This window comes from Mercenaria mercenaria, chromosome 2 (genome assembly GCF_021730395.1).
Source record: "Mercenaria mercenaria strain notata chromosome 2, MADL_Memer_1, whole genome shotgun sequence".
NCBI lineage: Eukaryota > Metazoa > Mollusca > Bivalvia > Venerida > Veneridae > Mercenaria > Mercenaria mercenaria.
The window spans coordinates 116,015,513-116,035,296 of NC_069362.1; the positions used below are offsets into that span (position 1 = coordinate 116,015,513).

The 19,784-nt window shown below is 35.7% G+C and overlaps 1 protein-coding gene across 1 annotated transcript; it reads right to left on the reverse strand.

Moving 5' to 3' along the window:
* Nucleotides 1–252: 252 nt before the first annotated feature.
* LOC123563021 (cytochrome P450 2D26-like) lies at nucleotides 253–8,179 on the reverse strand. Its single transcript, XM_045355581.2, has 8 exons — nucleotides 7,798–8,179; nucleotides 6,955–7,183; nucleotides 6,259–6,385; nucleotides 5,102–5,276; nucleotides 4,066–4,202; nucleotides 3,486–3,579; nucleotides 2,149–2,355; nucleotides 253–1,291 (listed from the first exon to the last, which is right to left on the reverse strand). The coding sequence occupies exons 1-8, from the start codon at nucleotides 8,141–8,143 to the stop codon at nucleotides 1,107–1,109; spliced, it is 1,500 nt and encodes a 499-aa protein (XP_045211516.2). The 5' UTR covers nucleotides 8,144–8,179; the 3' UTR covers nucleotides 253–1,106.
* Nucleotides 8,180–19,784: the final 11,605 nt, after the last annotated feature.

Sequence of the window (19,784 nt, forward strand, 5' to 3'; positions counted from 1 at the left end):
TCACCAGGGAAGTTCAAGCAAGTTGTTTGTGTAATGTTGAAATTACTATAAACTACGCGTTGTTTTTCTAAGATAGGATGCATCGAAAAGATGTGACCGGTACACAATGGAAGATAAATTATCACTTGTTTGATATCCATAGTACACATTTACCACACAACGTGTTTTAGGTATGAAATGCGCGATTAAAACGGGTTAGTGCACTTTCCCGTTCATGACCATGGTCTATGGGTAGGGTATAACACGTACGGAGGCATTTTCTTTCTGATCTGGTGCCAGTGGGTTTACTACAAAGGTTTAAGAATTATGTTGTAGATCTGCTCCGCATCGTTGTCTTATTTACTAAAAAGTGTTCCGGATTAAGTCCTGCTGAGTTGAGATTTTTTAATTATTGTGAGGTATAGCCTGCTAGTACGTAACCAAAAGAATCAAACCGTTACAGTACCATAACCTCGGAGTGTCTACCGGCGTAATGACCGATGTTCCGTAATGCCTATAGTAATCCAAATTCGAACTGGTAGTGGAGACTCATTGTTCTCTCTGCTTCCTAAGCATCTTTTTTGAGATTGTACTGATGTACTTGCTGACATGTACGGGACAAAAAGATTTATCACTTACAAGTTATCTTATCAAATACCGCCGTGTAAAATCAATGATAACATGGGACAATAATGGTGGACAGTCGGACGTTATGCAGTCTGTATGGATTATTGAAATTTCAGCTTGGGATGTTTAGGAAGTAAAAGATATATCCAACAGGTTTAAGTATGAAACCGCATAAGGAAATGAGTCATAATACCAGACTGATAATGTTAATGTTGCTTTATTCGGTGCAAATGTTGGAAATTGTAACTAGATCATAAAAAATACATTAGGCCAGGGTACAGAGAACAGACACTTGCATTTTACTGTAACATAACCCGCAGCATTTTTATTCCGAAACGAAATATAGAACCAAACTGATTATGGAACATAATATAATGGTGTAAGGTTTTCTTTAAAATTATATTCAAGCTTACCACCTTACATTGTTCCCTACACTAAGTTCATAACTGGATCTGGGGTCAAACTAAACTATGTTTGCGGAAACGACTGCTATAACAGCGTTACTGTCTTTTCATAGCCTTCAGTTTATACGGCTTTGGTGCATTGGTAATTTGGTTTGTCTTGGCGTTCAAAGAATGAGGTTGATCAGGCCTCTCTCTGGTAAATGTAAATCTTTGCAAGAGATTTACAAAGACCAGAAACAGCTCCATCCGGGCCAGTGGTTCACCGAGACATGTCCGGGGTCCTGAAAAATTTATACAGAAAGAACAATATATACATGTAGTCAAAAGGATAAGAACTATGATACATGTATATCCTTACGTAATGGCGAGATGTCGTTATTTGATATCGGCTCCGGATTGGAAATCAGTTTTATTGAATCTATAATAGTAGGTTATGAAAAGTTCAATAGCCCTTGTTCCCTTATAGCACTATTAAGCGGAATTCCAGTATGATTTTTTTTAAATGTGTTTTCTAGTAACAACACTGTTACGAATGACTCGGTCCTAGACGACTCCCTGCAATTATTTGACTAAAGACAGTTTGTCCCCGACTCTAACTAATGTAGGTTGCAATTTGATGACAAGTTAGTACATATTGGAAACTGAGAACTACATTTTAGTGTAACTGACAGCTTTATAAAGCTAAAATACTGCTGAACAAACCGGTATTTTGATTGTTTACCTGTACCACTCCAAATATTCAACACCAGACGGACATTCTTTACAATGAAATGAGCCGCCCCATGCGAAAACCATCACAGTGCATTTGCGGCCAGCATGGATCCAGACCAGCCTGCGCATCCGTGCAGTCTGGTCAGGATCTATGCTGGTCGGTAACAATTTCTCTAATTGCAATAGGCTTTGAAAGCGAACAGCATGGATCCTAACCAGACTGCGCGGATACGCAGGCTGGTCTGGATCCATGCTGGTCGCAAATGCACTGTGTTGGTTTTTTCATGGTGCGGCTCAAATTATTAGCATTTGCTTTTTGTCTGTTTTCTTTAAATCTTAAAATTAAAACCATTATAAGCCTTTTTATGATTTCAAATTCTGCTGGTTGTTGTTAAACTAGTCGCAAAAATTAATCAAGTAAAATCACCTGCTGAAAATGGAATAAGTGCTTCATTCTTGACCATCTTTCCGTCCTTGTCTATGAACCTTTCTGGAATGAACTTTGTTGGATTTGGGAAGTACGTTTCGTCCATACTGACAGAGTACAGAGAGGGAACTACCATTGTGTCTTTCGGAATGTCGTAACCAGCCAGTGTTGTATCTTTACTTGTGTAATGTACAACATTCAATGGCACTGAAATTTAGATAATATTTCAATGTATTTGAACGTGGAAAAGAAACGTCCGTATACTAAACAAACTGCTTTCTTTAAGGTATTAGGTCACTAATAGAGAACCTCCTTTTTGAAGAGTATTTAATTCCTACTAAACACCTACTTCTACTGCAATTCTTAGGGGGGCGTAGGTTCAAGCCCTACTGGGACCAAAATTTTTTTCTTTATTTTCCTTTTTTACTAGTAAGTTTTTACTTCTTTCAAGACTTATTATTGATGTTTTGTACAAAAATGGAAAAAGATGAATCTTATAAGCGATTTTTTGGTGTTCAAAGAGACTTTACTACTTAAACAGAATGGGTAGAGTTACACATCTTTAAAAATATTGAGTTACGCACGGTGAAAGTTTTCTATTTTGCTTTCACTCTTAGATTATATATTGTGGAAGAAATTTAGGTAGGTTTTACGTCTTCCCTAAGGTTATTTTTAAATGGAGTAAGCAAAATTCTAAACAGAAACACATCATTCGACCTTATTTTTTCAATGTTGAAGTATGAATTCTGTCTCATTAAATCCGTTTACTTGAGGCACCATAGAAAAAATGATATTGACATTTTTATTTTGTGTTTTATAATTGTTTACCAATAGTTTGATGATTCTTCTATTGAAATTAATGGTGAAATGAGTTCTCTGCAAACGTTTTGTATAGTGGCTATCACTTTGAAATTTGTCTCTACTAGATCTTGAGGAGATACCATAAGTTATTCAAAATTTATAAAAAACGGCATGGTAAAAGTTGTTTAAAATTTGCAAAATAGTGCAAAACACGGTTACCTTTCAGAATATACCAAGCAAATGCCATTTTGTAAACATTACTATTAGTGACCTAATACCTTAAAAAACAACAGACATAAAGTCAAAATAAGAACGCAAAATAAAACAAACTAATAGCTTCATAAATAATATCTTTAAATTGAATTTTTATCAACTCAGATTTTGAGAAAGGAATATTTTGTTCCCTAATATATCTATATGAACATCTAACATCGAATTAAAAATAAACTATTAAAGCTTGAAATATAGTTTTTTAATCAACCTGGTAAGTCTCGTGTTCAGATTGTTAGTAAAATGGTAAATGAATATTTCGATACCTATAGTAGAATATCTTTGGATTTCCATAATAGTTGCGTTTACATACACCAATTTGTTACGTTCGGCGTACTCGATGCATTTGTCTCCAAAAACCTGAAAATGGACGGATTGTTATAAAACGACGCATTTTGTCAGTGGCGAAAATTATCCGAAATTACAGGCCTTAAATTCATTTTGCCTTAGATGTATGCATCATCGGTAGAACACATATCATTAATTGTCGGATAGTTAAAGCATCTTGATTAAGTATGTGGTAGTATATTTCAAAGTTTATCTGCAATGTGATATTTTACTTTAATATGATTTTTTTCCAAAACGTTCGAAAAGTTCAAGGAGTAAAAAATAGAGGGGGTTGTTCTTGAGATATCTGGGTCTTTGGGAAGTTTTTTTGTTGTTTTTTTTTTTATAAAACTCTGACGGGAAGTCACAACTTCCGTGACTTCTGCATTGCATGATTTCTATGAAATGTACCAGTGTGTTGTAAATAAGCCTAATTTTTATCCCGTCATTAAACAATACGTATCGGGTCATGCGACGATCTTTAAAACCCATGCGAAATCCTAAAAGCATGTATTATACCTTTTCAATTTCTTGTTGACATTTCTTCTGAACCTCGGGGAACTCGATCATGAGCAGAAAAGCCCAGTCTAATGTGTTAGAGGTAGTTTCAGATCCAGCCAGAAACAGGTCGATTATCACCCGAAACATGTTTCCCTCTGATCAAAAGATATATGTCTTTTAATTCATAAATATAATAGGGTTATTATAACAGTAGCTTGATCTGGGATGCAGTATTCGGCTCGAGTGAATTTTGCCAGATCGGATCTCACGAGGCGCGCAAGCGCCGAGTGTGATCCTACCTTGCAAAATCCACGAGAGCCGAATAAAAAGTCTGGCTACTGTTATAATGACCCTTTTATTATATACCTTTACCATTTTGATCCTTGTTTTGTTCTTGAACGAAATCTTCAATGTTTATGGATATTAAATGGAACTTTATGAAGTTTTTATCTGCGTTATTTATAGTAATGTGTCGGATCATGCATATTAATGAAAATAGTCCGGACTGAGCATGCAATACGGAAGGTACAATACGAAATTTAAAAGGTACAATACGGAATTTTTGTCTGTCTCTTCATATTTAATTGTGAAATACAAGCCGATTTTTTACAGAATTTATATAGGTATATAATAAGAATATATATCATTGAATGGAACACATCACCACCTCTCAATTAAAAACCATGATTGAGAAGAACACACAGATGTAAAAATATACGTTCCGTCTTAAGGTAGTGGACCTGCAATGACATTCAGTAATTTTCGTAGTTTCTACATCTCCGTTTATTACGGAGTGTCGTGCGCGCGTTCTGTATCATTTACGTACGGAGAATGCTGAATTGTATAATATGATTACGTAATCATGCGGAAATTGCCGAGTGTTATTACGGGTCACTACCTTAAATCCCTGAAGCACAACGGCTTTGACAGAAATGAAATCTAAAGACACACCCTGGTAATTCAACAGTAAATGCTATAGATTTCCAAAGCATTTATTTAGGTTTTTCAATTGATAATGCTTGAAACATTAAGATAATAATTCAACAATACGTACTAGTTATGAATTTTTTAACGCTCCCATCTGCTTGACTTGATGTTTTTAGATATATATCTACAAAGTCCCGGATGTTGTCTTCATCAAACGTGGCTTCGTGCTCATCTATCTGCTCATATATGTATTTCCTTATCGAAATGAACGTCTCTTTCCTCTTTCTTTCTATCTCCGCTTCCTTTGATAAAGAAATATTGTCGACACATGGTTTGATCTAATCATGATGTAGGAACACAAAACAAATAGTTTCTTTTTTTTTCTTTTTGTTTATAGGCTAGAGACGACCAATTGTTTTCCCATAGCCTAGACTTCCATTATAGCATTTTGGCGTGTACGGACTTCGAAAAATGGAAACATGTGACTGATGTGTGTATCTATTAAATCACAAGTTTTTAAGAACTGTCTTAATTCCACCATTTAAAAAAACGGACGAAAATCATATCAAAAGTGATACTTTGTTTGAGCGGTTTTCGCGTGAATGATATGACCTTGTGTTTACATCATTGGCATGGTGGAAGAAAACCGTTTCATGTCTTTTTTGACTACACATCAAATATAGCAAATATTGACCACATGTTTTATAAAGTAATCTAAATAGAATCACTTCTTGTCTTTGTTTACATTGCTGACAAATCATGAACGACTAAATATAACCTTTTATTACCTTATTCCAACTTTTTTTAAAAATTGGACGTCTCTGACCATTAGCCGAAAAGGAAAGGATAAAAAGGAGTTTCAACACTGAAGTATACACAATCTAGACTCTAAAGACTGCTTGACTGTAACGTTTTGTGATAGCGGTTAAAAACAGAAAAATTAGTCACTAAATTTGTTTATAAATAGCTCACATCAAAATTAGCGTGAAGGAGGCTGGGTAAATAAAAAATGAAACTTATACTCTATGAATTTAGTTACGTCAGACTGACATTTAGTGACGTCAGACTGACGTATACGTATACGTATGACGTATATGTCAAACATTTTCAGAGAGCCAAGGGGCTTGCCCTCGTAGAAATGTCCAAACATCGTATACTAAAATCCGGTTATGGTCCCTGTATGACAATGTGAAATAAATACACAACTTACAGATTTCAAAATGCATCCTTTGGTCATGTTCAACCCTTACAATAAGTACCAGTAGAATGTTTTATGGAACAAACCTCTTTGTTAAGTATTCTAGTAATGAACCCAGGCAGGAAATTTGCAATACCGACTGCTCCCGATCCAGAAACTGCTACATTCGTCAGACTCCTGACCATATCGAAGTTTGGATCGTCATATTCATATCTGTAGTAGAAATGACGTCACATGTGATAGTTCTAGATGGGGCCTCCGTGGCTAAAGTCAATGATTTCAAATCAATTGCCCATCACCGATGGGACTTCGAGCCTCGCTAGGGGGCGTTGATGTTTTTCATGTGAGGAAGCCATCCAGCTGGCTTACGGAAGGTCGGTGGTTCTACCCAATTGCCCGCCTATGTGTCGGTGCGACGTTACACCCAACAAAAACAGATAGTTCTAGAAACTATTAAACCTAGACGGTGTTTTTGCTCCAGATAAAATTCGTATTCAAATAATTATGTTTTAGCTCTGCAAATATTGTTAAATTCTATCAGTCATTTATGGCATTATACCTCTTTTTTATTTAATCAACTTTCAAAAATTAAGTTTTTGGTATAACAAAGAAACTGACATTTTTACGTGACCAAATATTAAAGAAGTTGTCAATATCAGTTTGAAATTTAGAGGGCAAAATAGAATTGTATTTCGGAAATTAGTAAATTGTTTACCACTTCGATAATATTCAAAATAAGAATGTCAACGTAATAAAATGATAAAAGATGAAAGGTAAGTCACCTTTTCCCAAAGATTATACTGTAAATAACGTTGCCAACAAGTTTCTGCATAATGGCATCCATGGCTGTTGGTTCTCCTTTTAGCGATTGCAGAATAGACGTCACAGCCTCTGTTTCAACCATGATCTGCTCTTCTATGGAGGTTTTTCCAACTCCGAAATCTCGCAGTGCGTGAAGTGAAAACCTGCGCATCTCTCTCCATGCTGCGTTATATTGGCAAAATAGTACACCTGAAATGTTCGAAATAAAATGAATTGAAAGTCAAACGCGTGTATCAACGTCTTTTGAAATACATACTACTCTTGCATCACGCATATTTGTCCAACCTGCAAATTAAATCGAAGATGTTTTCATTTAATACAAAGATGGAACAATTTGCGATCACAACGGATCATATGACTAGTGTTATCCAATGTTGCAATATACAGGTTTTCATTCTTTTCTTTTTTCTTTTCAAACAAGTATGGAGACTTTCCAGCTATTCACGGTGGGGGAAGACACCCTGTGCCTCTGTGCATTATGTCATCAAGAGCGGGCACCTGGTTAGGACCAACGACCTTCCGTAAGCCAGCTTGGTGGCTTCTTTTACACCTGAAGTGAGGCTCGAAACCACATCGGTAAAGGGCAAGTGATTTGAAGTCAGCAACCTTAACCACTTGGCCTCCGAGAACACTATATGTACGTGTTGTAGAAGACGAAACATAATAAGGCCTACTAACAACCACAGCCACAGCTTACACTTTAAATACGAAACAACATGGTGCCATTATGCAACGAAGTACAGTTGAATTTCGATATCCGACTTTTTTTCGTAACGCGGTTACAAAAGTTAATGTTATTTTACCTTTTTCATCCGGGCTTGATGGCAATGCAGCATTTAAAACGTTTATAAACGTGGGTCTGTCACTAAATGCATCTGCTTTCTTCACCAGAGCTTCATTGATAACGTCATAACCGTTAAGGCCTACAAACATCTGCCGACCAATATACCAGCGGAAAATTGGTCCAAAACGTTTCGACTCTTCGTAAAGTACTACGTGAGGTCTCCGTCCCGGAAATTTGCGAAGTAAGCTTAAGGATCCAATAAACGGGATCCCGAAGTATCCAGGCGGAAGATTCTGTTTCTTTTTAGTCAAGAAATAAGAAAGCAGAAAGACACCAAGAAACACTAATATTATACTTATATCCATCGCACAGTTTGTTCAAGTTAATGAACTCGTATATATAACTAGATCAAACATACGTGAGGTTAAAATGTGTGACCTGTTTATCAATTCAAACTCTCGTTCCAACCCACTGTTTGACCTTAAGACAAGTTTATTTTGAACGGGTAGTCAGATATTGGGAGTTAATATTAGGAAAATTAACAGATTGTTCAGTTGGTAAAATTGTCAGGCTGCTATTTGTATATTCAAGATCCGGAAAAAAAACAACTTCAGTTTGTGTGGTACCGTTTTAGTATTTTTTGTTTGTTTGTTTTTTCTTTTGAATTTCCAAATAGGCCCTTTTTCTACTTAAGTTTAAGTAATTTTATCCTTTGTTTATATAGAAAATTTTATCGATTTTCCGTTAGGTCGATGTTACCAAAAGTTCATAATGTAACATTTTCCTTTCAGTACTTCCAATTTATACAGTATTCAATTTTTGTTTTCAATCTTTCATAATATACCTCACTGTAAACAACAACAAAAAAGCAGCTGAAAACGATCACTTCGTCCGGCGTTGACGGATTCATTCACGCGCTGCGGCCTGGGTAGCCAGAACGTCGGTGCAGTCTGACGCCAACGTCATATAGCAATGTAATGTGTGATGGCACAAATAACAAGGGGTTCGAACCTTTATTTGCAGCCCGCCTGGGCGAACCATCTAAGGCCTTAAGCACTGACATCCGGCAATAGGGGTTAGATAGCCTCTGGGGAATGCCCGGCCCCGGGGAAGGGTGCTGTTATTGCTGTTCGTTTCCATATCTCCTCATTCCTGCATTCCATTTTTTTCTGACCACCAACATTCACAATATTATTGACTTCATGTATACTGTTCATTTGTTTTGTTTGTTTTGTGTTTAACGTCGTTTTTCAACAGTATTTCAGTTATGTAACGGCGGGCAGTTAACCTAACTAGTGTTCCTGGATTCTGTACCAGTATAAACTTGTTCTCCGCAAGTAACTGCCAACTTCCCTACAAGAATCAGAGGTGGAGGACGAATGATTTCAGACACAATGTCTTTTATCAAAACGTCTTGGAGTACATACGGCCCGTTCGGGGATCGAACTCACGGCCCCGCGATCCGTAGATCTGCGCTCTCCCTATTGAGCTAAGCGGGCGGGTTTATACTGTTCATTCTTCCCATTCACGTGCTCTCAGACAGTGTAGGCATGATCGATAAAAGTTATCATTTTTATCTACATTAAAAAATGTTTCTAATTAACTACAAATTTTCTATCAATCATTGTATTGTACTTACTGGCATTGTTACTTACTAAGGATAGAATTTTCAAATCATTATGTTAGAGAACTATATTTTAGACTGGCTATAGCCGAATATGTGATCCTTGTTACAAAAAAATTAATTATCAATATTATTATAATGGCGTATGACTGGTGCTTAATCGTTTCCAGATCGATTCTCAGTTATTGATCACATTGTTGATGGAAAAGGCAATATGATTTACGGAACATATGAAAATAAAAAAACAAAATGAAGTATAACAAAAAAGGGGTAAAAAAAGGAACGGCTGTTGCGTGCCTTCTACAAAATTGGCACACACCTAGTTCCATAGTGTCCCTTGGACTTAAGTAAAGCCCTCGGGCAATGATGACAATAGGCGTGCCTTATGGCAAAGAGGCAGGCCCAATCCGTATATTAATTACCATAAATGATATAGAAGACGAGTACCACTTTATCTGTATATGTCCAACCTTAGCAAATTCTTTTATAAAAAGCCGTCTATGTATAATCATTAATGTTACTGAATACTATTAATAAACAAGATTTGTGCAAGATCGTTTAATTTGTAAAAGAAACACATACTGCAAAAAAATCTATACAAAATATACAATATAATTCAAATATTTGTTTGGTTCATCCTCAAGATATGTTCTTTGTATTTGTATAGTGTATGTTTATCTTCATTATATGAAACGTTTCAGTTATATACCATCGTGAACACTGGCACCAGATCAGAAAGAAAATGCCTCCGTACATGTTATACCCTACCCCTAGGTATTCTATAAGAACCATGGTCATGAACGGGAAAATATACTAACCCATTTCAATCGCGTATTTCATACCTAAAACACGCAGTTCAGTAAATGTGTACTATTGATATTAAACAAGCGATAATTTATCTTCCATCGTGCACCAGTCACATTGTCTCAATATTCCATATTGCAGAAATGCTCCATATATTTTATGCTTTATTCAACGTTACAGAAAAAACTTGCGTGAACTCCCCTAATGAACATCCGGTCTAGATGTCACGGCAGTGTGCACATGTTAAGCGAAATGTAAACAAACAAAAACAGAATGCAATATATTCACAGTTCTACGATAAGACTCGAAATGTTGAATGAAATTCATCTTGTATATGATTTTGAATTTGAAATCATACATTGGTATACATCTATTCTGTTTATTTAATTCATTTTGCACATTTTTGCTGCATATAAACATTTTAGCGTACACGTGTAGTAACATGACGACTGACATACATTTTCACATCAGCCAATCAGAGTGTGTCTGTAATTTAGACCGGAACTTCACCAGGGAAGTTCAAGTACCTTTGAAAAAAACTGTAAACTACACGTTGTTTTTCTAAGATAAGAAGTATTGAAGAAATGTGACCGGTACACAACGGAAGATAAATTACCGCTTGTTTAATATCAATAGTACACATTTACTGAACTGCGTGTTTTAGGTATGAAATACGCGATTGAAATGGGTTAGTATATTTTCCCGTTCACGACCATGGTTCTTATAGAATACCTAGGGGTAGGGTATAACATGTACGGAGGCATTTTCTTTCTGATCTGGTGCCAGTGATCGTGACTATATCAAATTGATTTTTGGTGGCTGCTGCCACCAGTGTCAAAAAGAATACTCAGTTTGAGAAATCTTGTCAGTTCTTAAGACCATCCTAACAACACAACCAAAATAGTTCCAAGCTTTCCAGGTAAACAATTATCTACACAACGTGCAGAATATGCAAAGCTACAATATATGCCTTAATGCTATTTTCAATGTAAATTCGGCAGCTAAAATCAATACAAACTGAAGTCAACGTTTTAATTAAAACAACCACGTGTATGAATACAAATATGCAAATTTATGGTCACGTGAATAAACGATGACCCCATGTCCCCTGAACTGGAGCGATGATATTGATTAGCTTTTGCATAGTACTGCCCCAGAGGTCACGTAGCTTATAACGTAGAAAAGGTAGCTTATATATATAGAAACCTAGCCTGGGAATCCAGACTGACAATTCAAAAATGTTTCCTAACCGCAGTGTCACATGTATATCTCCCGAAATTTAAGGCTTTATTTGATAAAGAACAATGACTTCTGCTAGCAATAATCCGCGGCTAAAAATAGAAACGGAATTTCAACGGAAAAGTTTCCAAACATTTCCGGTCCATAGACAATACCAGTTTGTACCTCTGATAGCTTTTCCAGCAAGTTGTAACACTTTTCAAATATGTCAGAACAAACTTAAATGTTCGTCATAGCTATCAAATTGTAAGATATTATATTAATGCAACCTTAGTGATCTAAGAATGTTACTAAATTTTCGACTGCATTGTCTCGTTTTCGTTTCAAGCACGCAAAAATATGACCACATGTTAATTAGGCTATTTATAGAAAATCGATAATCAGCAGTGTATGGATTTCCTCAGGCGTTGGTACTGCCAATAAACACTAATTAGCGCAAATTTTGTGAGATGATTTATGAACAGGACAGTAATTATTGATATAACTTGAACATGTACAGTTCATCGTTATATCAAGAACAAAATATACTAAAACATGCTTAGCAATACGAGAGTGAACAAAAATAAAAGAACATTCAGTTAAAATTCATTCGATATTGTTTGCAGTGTGACCTGCCGTGAGAATCAAAGACACGTATGTTTTCTAAATAATATTCCCTCACGGATAATCTTCCTTCAGCAAATGTACAATATAAGATACTATATGTATGCATAGACATACATGTATTCCAGTACAATTTCGTCTGACAAAACACGAATTATCAACGTGGAAACCCACAGGTCGCCCAAGGTGACAAATGTTGCAAGCTCGCTTTGACTAAGTTGTGCTACTATATCACGATTTCATCAACTTGTAAGCCCGTGAAATCTGTCAGACTGCAAGTCGTCGGATAACAGATTTGACCAGCTTAAAAATTGAAATGTTTCAAGACAGATTCTGCTCACTTCAGCTGTATTCATTCGAGTCGCACCATGAGAAAAACAACATAGTGCATTTGTGACCAGCATGAACCCAGATCAAGCTGCGGATCCGCACACTCTGGTCAGGATCCTTGCTGTTCGCTAACGGTTTCTCTAGTTGTAATAGGCTTTGAAAGCTAACAGCATGGATACTGACCAGACTGCGTGGATGCACAGGATGGTCTGGATCCATACTGGTCGCAACGCACTATGTTGGTTTTCTCATGGTGCGTCTCAATATAGCTGGATTGATACAAATATATGTATAAAAATTAAAACGGTTTCGTTTCGCCAGTTACATATTTTTCGACTTTTTTCTCGGTCTGACTAAAGTTGTAAGTTTGTCTGACTTAATGTCCAGCATTTTTGCGAAGCCTTCTGTTATGTCTAGCGAACTTTTGAGTATAACAGATGGAGTGATAATTAATGCACCTCTAAAATACACTGGCTGCAGAACTGACATTCTGAGATGCATTTGTGGTGCACGTTTGTGTTGTTTTCTTTCACAAAAGTCTCATGAAAACCACAGCTATCTGATACGGACTAAATCAGTGTGTATAATAATTCATGACAGACACTGCCCAAAAGCTTTAAAAAGAAATCTTAAAAGCTGAGTGATTTGGAGAAAAAGCTTATATTACTTATTCATAGTAAAACATCTTCGATGTAATTTATGTTGTAGTTTTCGTCACAAATAATCAAAAAGGATCAAAACTATTCGTTAAAGACTGAATCAGTGTGTATGTAAACAATGACTGACGGTGAAAAAGGATTAATTTTGAAACCAAAGCCGAATATAAAAAAAAATGCAAAAAAAGTGCTTATGGTTTATATTAACAATTCCTCAGTTGTCGCTTTCTTTGTAATATTTTAAACATTGATTAGCAGCCACCATCAGCGCTTTGAGCGCTTTGATTATTTATTTGTATGTATATGACGATGTACTAAGCAAAAGTCAGATGTTAATATCTGTTATGTTCTGTTCTGTATATCAATCTTGAATTTGGTCTGTAGTGTTTTGTTTTGTTTTGTTTTGTTTTCGGTAGGGATGATATTTTCTATCTATTTTCCCCACTAGACAGCATTGGTTTGTTTTAACCATCTGGTTAAATTATGATTCAAAACACTAGTCTTGATGGGAGAATCTAGTATGATGTTTTGATTTTATTGTAAAGATTTTTCAAAGTTCATAATTCTTAACTCATGCATTTGTTTTTCTAAGTCTTCTAAAATGTCGAAAAATAATCCTAAAAGTTAATCAACCGTTAGCTTAATCGCCTGTTAAAGTTTCGAACAACTGGGCCCAGGAGTACATAACGAATTAGTTTAACAAACACAACAAACAATAAGCAAAACAGAGAGATTCGAACCATGGATCAAGATATTTGTTCGTATGTTATGTCTGCATTATATCACCTGAGCTATCAAGCGTTTTTATCAGCTGATGCAGTTTTAACGATTATATTTTCTTAAATATGTGTAATTATATTTACTTACATTACAAGACACCCCTGTAAATAGGATTATCCTGTCACTTGCAGTATTTTCGACCCGATATCAGGGTGCCGTATATCTATCTTGATATACCGTCAGTTGATCATGTGACCAGTGATATACGGTCAGTTGATCATGTGACCTTATGATCGATATTGTTGTCATGAGAAATTTTGCAACGAAACCATCATCATTGTGTTGGAAATGTCCGAACTAAGAAAATGAATGGTCAAATAATGAGTTTTTATTCAAAAACGAAGAAGTTATTGCGATTTTGGCGGTAATCACATCATTATATAAGTGACGTCATTACGAATATGACGTCATTAAAGCGGTTGTCGCACACTTATTTTTGTAAAATAAATTGCCAAATATCGGAAAATGAAGTAATGACAAGATAAATAGAATAATAGGTTAGTGCCTAAGATGGAGAAAGTTTATCTGGCTCGGCTCCGGACGTTATCAGATTCGCCTTCGGCTCACCCGATAACCTCCTCCACCTCGCCAGATAAACTTTCTCATCTACGGCACTAACCTATTATTCTCTATTTCTAATATGGAAAATCTACGCACGTTTCCGTTAAAACACTGAAATCTGACGTCACGTCAACTTCTTTATATGGCGTCGTACAGGCGCCGAGACAGAGTTCTACTATATTTGATCTGCTATTTTATATAAAAATAGCGTTTCAGAATCAAAATGATATAACGGATTAATTCACACACACTGTAGAGGTTATTAGGCACGGGGAATAATTCAGTATACGTCTACGCTCTCCTAAGTTATTCCGCGCGGACGTGTTACTTCCCCATATTAACAATAATAAAACATAGTTACGCCTTGCCTTCACGTCGACCTTATAGGCTAGAAACCACAAAATTGTTTTCCCATACTTTATGGCGTGTACGGCCTTCCATAATCGAAACATGTATATCTGATCACATTTGTTAAATAACTATCTTATTTCCATCAAAATATCGGACGAAAAACATGAATTGTGATACTTTATGACCCCCTGATGGCGGGAGAAATTCGGTTGATAAAACTTTTTTCTATACAAATGTAACAAATATTGCCAAAATGCAAAAAATACTGAGATGCAGTCAAAATCAATTTTGAAAAAAACAAAACTTCTTGGGTTTGTATATTACTGACCAATCATAATGGACAAACATTATCTTATTCCCAGGTATACGATTAGATCTATCTTATTCCCAGTAAGTTTCCTGTACTCTTTCTGACCACTATATTTGGCGCCATACGGATGTTCAAACCCCTTTTTTCACAAAAATTCTGTTTGTGCAGTGTTTTGAACAGCCGACACAAAAAAACCTACTGAGTTGTTTTCCTCTAAAATTTCTTTCACCAGTGTCGATTTCAAATGTTCTAGGGGTGTAAAATTAAAGCTGCTTTTTTTATCTTTCCTGTTTTTTGGGTTTTTTTTTTTTTTTTTTTTTTTTTTTTTTTTTTTTTTTTTTTTTTTTTTTTTTTTCAGATAACATAGATTGTGCAGTTTTTTTTTGAAAATGGTAAGTTGTTTTACTGTGGATAGGGTCGATATCAATATTTTCTTACTTGTACGAAATACACGAGGAGAATTTTAAAATCAAGCCGCCCGAACCCCGTCGGAACCCACCTTGGCACAATAAATGAGCACTTTTTATCATGACTGAAAAGATCGGTGCTCGCCCGACCTCATATGCCGCGCGGGGCCCGACAGACCCGTTTGAAAAGTGACTTTAGCATTTACGTCTTTGAACTGCATATCATCTTACTTGTGTTCTGAATCCTTTATTTGAATCGTTCCCCTGCTTTTAATCAATATAATGCATAGTATGAATTTGCTTTTTGACATTCCCATGCGATGTTGCCGTACGGAAAGAGTTCGAATCCTGGTTCTGCCATACAAAATATGTTTTTATATTTACATTTGCTATTCCTATTACACACAACAGCCTGTTTTATCGAAAGAAATGTAGATATGGTGAACCGTTTAGACTCTCAATATAAATTTGTGAAGTTAGTACAAGTAAGAAAATACGACCCTATTAACAATAAAAACAACTAATACGATTTTTAAAAACCTGCAGTCTGTGATTTCTGAAAAAAAGAAAACACACAATAAAGATAAAAAAACTGACACTCGTAGAACAATTGAAACCGACAACATTGACACTGGTGAAAGAAATTTAAACATTGCAACTTTTCAAAGTAGCTTTTCTTGGTGTAGATCGGCTGTACAGATATTTAGTATATTTTGTGAAACGATGCGTGCGTGTAAGGGTTTGAACATCCGAAATTTTAATCTGCCCTGTGACATTTCAGACGTCTTCAGGATTCCTGGTTCAATAAAAAAAACTCTTACATGTAAACAGAAAAATTGTCACTTCAACGTGAATCTTTAAGTATTTTAATATAGTAATATTATGGGTCGATAGTAAACTCATTTTCAGCTTGGGTTTTGACGTTTTAAATGAGGTGTGATGGTTGACAGTTATAAAAAGTCAGATCTACACACCAAATGAATAAAGCTATAATGTGTCCAAATAGACATTAGCATAGAGCCTGCCTGTGCGCAATGCAGAGAGTCTGCCTGGTGTGCAGAGAGACCGCCGGTATCTCGACAAAACCGAAAGTAAGGAGTTTTGAAGAATTCTATTTACATTTCGGCCTATTTGTCAATATTTTTTGGAAGAATATTGAAAAATTAATACAAGTAGTGCGCTTGATACGTATGATATCAAAGCAAAAACTCGTTAAAGACTGTGGAAAAGGTCGGGTTAGTGTTCCATGTCAGTACACCATCAATTAATTTCATCGAGTTTGCGGGCAAAATGGCTGATAATTAAAAAATAAACACCACAGTACATAGTAAAGACATTGAAGATTCTAATGTTCCATGCTCTACTTATTTTTGGAGCAGCATACATATTATCATGGATGGCAGCTCGATTTTTCGCCTCCTCATCCGATCTGGACATTGTTTATAGCAAAGAAAAGCCGGTAACGACGCAAAGAAACCGCCGATATAGCAGATTTCGCTAAGAGTCCGCCGATATGGATATGCACCGTGTATTAAGTAATTGAATCACAACAACGGATTGATGAATGCCAAGTCACTTAATTACTCTGTAATAATACTGGAGTGCTCTGGTAAGATCCACACAATAACCATCTTCCAACGATGAGACAGATGGACGGACAAATCACGATCACAACCTAACACCTCGGCATGAATCTGCCAACGCTTTAATGCTCCGGTGACCCTACTAAATATATGATAGGTATGTCGATAATCAGACGGACAGACAACACACCATATCTAATCAAAGCCTTGAGATGTCTTGTGGTTGCTGGTTTTGCTAGATTTATTTTCATTTTAAATGCCAATCTATAAATATACATGTATAAGAAACAAATACTATTGTGCCTCATATCCAAGATAAACTCTGACTTTACATGAACTTATCTTAATTGACAGCTGGAAGTCAGTGATGTAACCAATACCTTATCAACGACAGATCTTATGTAATCTAAATGGCCAGTGTGAAAGGATAGAGGATAAATAAGAACTGCTTGATCCTTTATAATTCATCCGCATTGTTCATGAATGGGACTACTTTGTGTAGCACATGAACATCAATTGGATGTGATTTGGAATCAAATAAAGATGCTACATGATTGTCAGAAATACACTTAACTTTGATAGCGGGATAAACCCGCAACCAAAAACCAAGGTTGGATTTCGGGAAATAAGGAAAAATCTTTAAGTGGGAAAGTTACTTGCCTTTAAATTAACTTTAACAAAAGACTATAAGATCCATTTCAACGTAAAACAAGTAATTTATTTTAATAAATTTCCTCAACAAATAATAAATAACGAATGAGCAAATATCGATAAATCAATGGCACAAGATTTAAGGTCTAGTAGTGTTTAAACAATATGAAAAATAATACCAAAAATCTACAAGGTTTCCCACTTAAAATGCTTATTTTGACCAGAAAGCAAAAACTTTACCTCTCAAAAATGTAAAAAAAAAATGCACTTAAACTAACAAACACCACTAAATTTACAAAGTTACTCTTACTAAAGTAAATAATGAAAAATATCTATGTTTACCCTAAAGCCAAAGAAGTCCATGAAAATCTGAGTTAGACTGAATCCTTATATACTTTTTCCAAAATCCAGCAAGAAAATGTGAGGGAAACCCGACATGATAATCCGCAAGCTGAAGGAATCCGTCATAAAAATCTGCGGGTTTGACGGAATCCGCCATCAAAATATGCCGAATAAAAACGTAATTATATGTCCTTACTTCTAACAACGAATAAATTGTTTAGTTCAATGAAAGTTACGTAAATATCAATACGAATCAAAAGAATAAAATTTACATTGTTTTCTCCGATCCTTATACAAATAATGTAGAAAACTGGTTTAAAGTGTTGAAAATTACAGGAATTCTGATATAAGACTGTTTACACAAATATGTCCTTTATGACGTCACTTCCGATGATGCAAAGCAGCAGAGGCTGACTGTTAAATCAACAGCATGTTGGAATTTACATCGATAAGTTGTTTTTCATAAAAATTGAAAGCATATAAAACACGTACATTACTCTACAAACGATTGTTTGTTTACCAAATATTTCTGTGCTTTGGTGATATATTGCAAAAGTTTAAACTGGCAGGTGAGCGGATTTTTCGTACTTTAGAAGCACGTCCCGGACACTTATATTCCATTTGTATTTCAACAGTTAAGATGTATCAGTCCTTGTATTTTAATCTGGGATAGGGATATGACAGTAATGTGTGCTACAAAACGAGAGTATTTATTTAGACCTTTTTGATCATCTCTAAAATAAACAGACCCAAGCCCCTTTAAAATAGGAAAATTCCGACACTTTTTCATGCCATACACTCGCAGAGAACTCATTGTTTCATTCGAGTCTGCCTAAAAATAATTACAAAATTTCACGGACCTAGATGCAGCCAGATATTCGAATCTGTTTTTTAAAGCTACATGCACATAGATCTACATAATTAACTTTCATAATTCAACATTAATATTCATGCACTTTTAATTAAGTGTACCCTAAATATTTCTTTTTAAAAATCGCACACAAACTCCAACGCAGTGATCTCCCTTGCCGCTTCGCTCATTGATCACTGCCAACACAATGTTTTTAGCTAAAATTCAGCTAAGTGGACTTCTTTTAATAATACAATTATTTAGTAAATTTTACCCCAATGTTTTCGAAGTTTACATTTCTTTTAGCACTGTCGAATGTTCCATAATAAAAAAATAACAGTTGTGAGTGAAAATGGGTAATTATTTACACGACCGCTAAGTATCCTGAAGTGAAACTGAAAGTAAACAAACGGTTATGTCGACGTTAATCTTTGATGCCGTTCAAGATAATTATGCTGCCAATGACCCCAAGCCGAAACGGATAGAGGCTCTTCAATATTTTCCTGCTGGCCAAGATATGTTATTGTACAAAGTTCGGTAGATTTCTGTATTATATCAATATATAAGTTTATTTTAAAACCGATCATCATGTGATGAACAATGGTCACGTGAATGTTGTGGTGGCAGTGATCAATTAGTCTGGTTCCCGTCGTACTGCAAACAGTACGATAGTAAAAGGGGCAGGTAATCCAGACTAGAGATCAATGAGCGAAGCGGCAAGGGAGATCACTGCGTTGGAGTTTGAATCGCACAGGCCAAAATTCGACACTGCTCCTCTTCCATCTTAGGTATACTAAATACCATTGCAGAATTATTGACTTTGTTGATAGTACAAATGATGTATGTGCTCCCTTAATGTAAGTCGTAGTCTTAGGTTTAAATGTGGATAGTACAAATGATGTGTGTGCTCTCTTG